The 6,221-nt window shown below is 32.0% G+C and overlaps 1 protein-coding gene across 1 annotated transcript; it reads right to left on the bottom strand.

Annotated features, from left to right (window-relative positions):
• Positions 1-1,588: 1,588 nt before the first annotated feature.
• Positions 1,589-2,131, bottom strand: LOC107871911 (serine/threonine/tyrosine-protein kinase HT1-like). Its single transcript, XM_016718762.1, has one exon. The coding sequence runs from the start codon at positions 2,129-2,131 to the stop codon at positions 1,589-1,591; it is 543 nt and encodes a 180-aa protein (XP_016574248.1).
• Positions 2,132-6,221: the final 4,090 nt, after the last annotated feature.

Genomic DNA, 6,221 nt, shown 5'->3' with positions numbered 1-6,221 from the left:
AAAGAGAATAAAAAAATAATTTGAGAAAAGTGAATTAGACAATCCCCTCTGGCCGGTCCGACAGTTGGAAACGGTGATGTTTTAAATAGAAATCAAGCATACTTTATTTTAAATAAAAGTAGCAAAATTATTCTTGCTTCATGGGGAGGAAAATATATCAATATATTTAAAAATAATATTTTAACAAATTTAGTCAAATATTTTAGGTATATATACATATACTAGATGTAGAAACCCGCGCTAGCACGGGCCCAATAACAATGACCCAGCTATAATTTATAACCGTTAGTTTTGTTTTTATATCACAATTCGAATTATATCAGGATTTTTTTTTTTGTTTAAATCTAATTTTAACATAAAAGTTGAAAGTGTGTGTGCTTTGTAAACTCAAACTGAAGAGCACATGTTGTTGCGTTCACAATTGGTCGTGTTAAGTCATACTGAACTCTGAAATTATAGCAGTCACCCCTATAAGTTGGATTTATGTCCATATTAACCTTGCTATAGCCTCTGTTTACAAAAATCTAAGTCAGGAAAATGTCAAATCTTTTAAAAAAAAAACAGTCCCAATTCAGCTGAATTTTTAGAAATTTTGAAAAAAAATTCATTTCATAATTCAGCTCAATTTCTAGAAACATACAAAACCCACGAAAAAAACAACACAATTCCCATAAGTTCTAACTTTTCTAAAGTGTAATTTGTAGATTACAAATTACACTTAGTACTAAAACATCAATATTACCTTTCAGCTCCCGATTTTCAGAACTGTGGCAAGAAAATTTTAGGTTTTAAGCTTTTCAATAGTTTCAGAGTTCCCTCCTATGGACCTACGTATGATACAATAACAAAACCAAAGAAATAAGATGCTACATCATTCATAGCTATAATTGATGCTGGAAGAAGGAACCTGCAACGGTAGAATTACATGTTTATGCACTCTATAGTAAACAAAATAGCTGAACTCTATATAGTTCAAGCATTTATTTCAATTGAATACTTCAGAGGCAATGTAGTATAATATCTAAGATAATTCAATGATATTAACCAAATACGCCTTTAGTTAATGTACCAACAAGAGTAAAAATTGTTATATCATAACATGTGAACTTCTTGAGAATTTATATGTTGGCTATAGTAAAAGAGGATTGAGTGAAGATTACAAATAGAACCATATGCGTTCATGCATACTGACCAAATTGTTACTTATATGTCTTCTTCTTTAATGTTAGTATGAACCAAACAAGCCTGTAAATACAATCGAGCATCACATATTTAACATCTTGTTAAAAAGCTAGTAGTACAGATTATGGAATAGGTACCTTAACTGATACAAACAACAAATCTACATGTTACTACATATAGAACGACAGATTTTAAGAAGATGAACAAACTTGCAACGTACAGAAAATTTATTTATGATAAACTTAAGCAGTTTTAGTAGTTTTATCTGCCAGTAAAGAATTCTATGTGTGGTGGCTCTAGTTGGATTATCTTCTCTGCGGCAAAATTTTCATTAGAATCAAATTATTTGTGCCTGTAGCACACAGGTAGTTCAAATATTGAAATTGTTTTGACTACCGAAAGATAGCTATATCAAAGTAATGCGATAACCAAACCACACGACACAATCAATAGCCACAAATATCTCAGGATAGTAAACATGATAAAAGATCATAAAAGTCATCATTCTGTAGTGTAAATGAATTACAACTTGCACAATATTGAGATGATACAAATACGAAAGAAAAAGAACTTCAACCTGGAACTGTTGTTCAAGCTTAGCTTTAGTTTCCTCCTTAAGAGTTGGAATCCTCACTATTTTCACAATAACTGCTCTTTGCTTGTAAATGCCTCTATAAATCCTGCTATGTGCACCAGAAGCAAACTTGTTACCTATAAACAACTGAGACAAATCGGTTGTCCATTTCTCTTGATCCTCTTTAGAAACTTCCCACCTTTCAACATTATCTGATTCTAATATCATTGACCATGACTCTAAACTATCAAATCTTTTCTTATTCATTGTTTCCACATCAGATGAATTCCATTGAGTTACTGATGATGAAGAAGGCAATTCTAATAGTTTACCCTTAGATCTTCTTAGTCTAAAAGGATTAAAACAAGTAGCCATTAAAAAAAGATTGCAGGTATTCCATGGAATTAGTCGAGGTGCGCGCAAGCTGGCTTTGACACCAAAGTTATAAAAAAATAGTACTTTTGTTTTTCTTTTAGGTGAAAAAAATGCCACCCCTTCTCTTTTTTAAGTGTCAAAACTCAAAACACACTTTCAGAAGGTGATTTTTCTTCTAAATGTGTGATTTGATTTCAAGAAATACATGAACTAATTTAGAAATATGAGTTCTAAGTTGTACACTTAAATTCATTAATATATTAAACAAGAACAAAAAACAAAGACAACCTATTAAGCCATAATACATCAAGAAAACAAGAAAGGAATGAACTTTCCATTACATACACTTTTGCATGATTAATATAAGGAAAGTGAAATTCCAAGCCCATGAAAACCAAATATATTACTAGAAACAACTATGGTAAAGGAATGAATAGGGTAAACAACGTAAAAGGGGTTTCATTATGACAAAAATTGAAACAAGAATAACCATTAAAAAAGAGTAATTGTTACTAAAAATTACAAATTAAGGCATCAAGGTGACAAAACTAACATCAATAGACATAAAAATGGAAACTTTTTAAAATAAAAATCACAATAAACAACTATGCTAAAGGATTGAATGATCAAGAAAAGCCAAGAGGGGTTTCATTATGACAAAAAATGGAAGCTAAATACCTATAAAAATGAAGTCTTTTTACAAAAAATTACACATTAAGGCAAAAGGAGTTTCAAGGTGACAAAAAACTAACATTAATATGGACTCTTTTTTAACTAACAATTACAAATTATGTAAATGATAAATACATACAGAATTCACATGGTAAAAGTTGGAATGTCTCCCATCAAAGCATTAGTTATAAATGTATACTATATCCATGATCCCCGCGCAAAACACCAAATCAAATGCTCGTCATTGAGAGATGCAGAATATCCTAAGCTGCGCAGGTACAAAAATAGAGACATAGAAATTTTATTTACCGCACATTATAGTGAATTCCTAATAATCTACTTGTATGTGCTCATTAGCTACGAAATATTACACAAGCCTATTGAACTAACCAAAACAATAATACAGGGCACTTCCTTTTCCTAAATTCTAGGAGATTGAACATTATATAAGTGTGATTAATTTTGCTCAGTTATAAATGTATATTATCTTGATGATCCCCACGCAAAGAAACAATTCAAAATCTTGTCATTTAGAGATGAAGAACATCGTAAGCTGGGCAGCTATAGAAACACCTACATCAAAATTGTATTTATCCCACATTATTGTGAATTCCTAATAATCTACTTGCATGTACTCATTAGCTACCAAATATAACACAAAGTTAGTGAACTAACTAAAACAACAATAAAGGGCACTTCCTTTTCCCTAAATGGCATATAGAAAATAAAAAAATAAGAGACCATATTCAAGATTTTCTCATAAAACACACAGAGAAAAGACCCACACAAAGCGACAAACTAGACACTGAATTATTTCAAGTTCAACTCAAACACCCCTCAAGACTAAATCACACGAAATAGAATATATCGTCATTTTGAACCAAAAGAACCTATGTAAGATTTGTGTAACACCCCATATTATTCTTGGCTTGATTCAGCTCTTTGTTGCATGCATAGGGAGTTTAAGGCCTGCATTTTTTTTAAGTGTTGGGGAATTAGTTATATTTTAAGCCTCTTAACTTTAAGGATTTTTCAATTGGTCTTCCCGACCCCGAGATGTACATTTTTGAGTTAATTCATGTTCAGGGGTATAAGGGGCATGTCTCGAAAAAGTTTTGAATTTTTCAAATGAGGATTGGGTGTGTTTGGTTTTCAGTTCTAGAACTTCACCGCGATAGCGGTGCGTCGTGATGGAATAGCGGTCAGACCTTCACCACGTTGCGGTGACCTTATCATCGACGCTTCAGTCGAAAATTTAATTACCAAAAAAGCAATATGGTCTTTTTCTCTTATTCCAATTTGTAAAATGATGGATTATATTATCAGTTAGGGAAAATATTTCCCATTCTCACCAATTATACTCTCAAGCAAACCCTTCCCATTCCCCCAAAAGAAGAATCCAATCCTTTCAAGTTCAAGAATCGCAAGAAAATAACAAGATTAGGGTTTCATTCTTCAAACTAAGAAATTTAAGGTACGTGGGAATATCCCAAACTTCTTGGTAATAAGTTTTTATGTTTTTTTATCAAGTTTAAAGATGTATAATCATGTTTACAAAAAGGGTTATTGACATTGTTTTGAAGAGCATGTATTATGAACTTGTTTTGATGAAAGTAAAATTTTGTCAGGAACCTCTTTTTACAAAATTGAACTATAACCATATTTATATATGCATTTTCAGTTTTGGAAAGTTTATTTAAGAGCATGAATGATGAAACTCCCTCTCTTGTTGTGATACCTCTTGATTTTACATTTTATGGAGTGATTCAATTGCATGTTTAGAAGCATGAGATAAACGTTTTACTATTGTTATGAACTTGACATTGGCTATGAATTAAAGAGAGGATGTTTTATTATTTATAAATGTTTAATGTGATAATTGAAAGGAGTGGATAGATTGTCATAAAGAAACCAACCATTATGTGTTAAAGTACAGAAAAGAGAAAATTTTTGCAAGGGTTTTCACATGTTTTGAAATAAGGACTCTCTTGTATTGTTTAAATATTTTGGTGGTCAAATAATTTTATTGGATTGAAATTATAAAGTATATCATGATATGACTTATGTATAGATGTGACTTGTAAGTCTTGGTATGACAATACCAAACAGATGAATGCCATAATAGATTCAGAATAGATTAGAGTACAAAATTTATTCAGATTTTTAGATTTTGAGTTTAGAAAGATGTATGTCTTAATAAGATTAAAAATAGGCTTTAAAAGAGTTAGGTGGTTAACCAAAGAAGACACGAGTTATGATAACTCATTGCCCGAAACTGTGTTTTTCCGGTACAGGTTTTATTATATCCTAAGATAGGGATTATACATTGGCCTTGTACCCTTTGACGTATTAGATATAGAGACTCAAACCCTTACGGCAAACTTGAGTTGGGGGCTTGGACACCGAGTTAAGAACGGATTCCATATAGCCCGTGGGATTGTAGATATATAGGGTGTACCACCTAGGTCAGATGTAAGACTAAGAGTCTAGTTGAGATTTATACATATGTTTTGAAGCCTATTGATTATGCCTATATATTTTCAAATATTTTAAGATGATATGTTTTTTATAAAATGCTCTCACTTATTTTATATATCAGTATTTTGCTTTTTTTTGGATTGTTCTACGTACAATTACATTGTGTATTGGCCCCCTATATTTCAAGATTTGAGGCTTAGTCTTGGGGTCCTGCTAAGCAATATCTCATTGTTAGATGTTTGGAGTAGGTGAGCCTCCCTTATTTCAGAAGGCCTTATTCATATGATGTTTTCAATTAGTTTTAGTTCATGGTCCATCTGGGAGCCTTGTCCTAGTTTCAGACATATGTTGTTTTTAGTTTAGTAGAGATTTCGTAGACTTATGTTAGATGGTTTTGGGTATTTTATGAACTTATGTAAGCATTGTCTAGTTGAATTAATAAGATGACCATGATCCCAGATAATTTCTGCATTATGATTATTTGATGAATTATGCATATGATTACAAGTTAAGAGAGCTCTTGGGCCTTGATAGTTTAGGATGCTTTTCAAGGCCATGGCCTTAGTTTAGGTCATGAAAAACTTGGTATTAGAGAACTGTTCATTTTTCTAGGATGTCTGGAAAGTCACATCGGGTAGAGTCCTGTTTATATGTGTATAGTATGCCACATTTATAAAGAGGAAGATACTACATTTTAGGAATGTCTCTCTTTTCTTTATGTCTTAGTTCATGCTTTAGAGTTTGAATGTCCCCTAACTCATGATTTTCTATATTCAGAGACTGATCATGCCTCCCTGTAATCCAACAAGTAGAATACCTATGCTGATAATGTCTACCCTATTTATGGGATGCAGACCTGTAGTTGAGCTCGTACTTCAGAATTTGTTGCTACACCAGGAGTACCTCCAGTCACAACTAGTCCACCTTGGGATCCTTAGTT

Source organism: Capsicum annuum, chromosome 5, assembly GCF_002878395.1.
Source record: "Capsicum annuum cultivar UCD-10X-F1 chromosome 5, UCD10Xv1.1, whole genome shotgun sequence".
Lineage (NCBI taxonomy): Eukaryota > Viridiplantae > Streptophyta > Magnoliopsida > Solanales > Solanaceae > Capsicum > Capsicum annuum.
The sequence above is the reverse complement of the archived record's forward strand: the minus strand, read 5'-3'. Positions and strand labels throughout refer to the sequence as shown.

Excerpts from the sequence above, each read along its gene's own strand:
- LOC107871911 (XM_016718762.1), bottom strand. The coding sequence starts at position 2,131 with ATGGCTACTTGTTTTAATCCTTTTAGACTAAGAAGATCTAAGGGTAAA.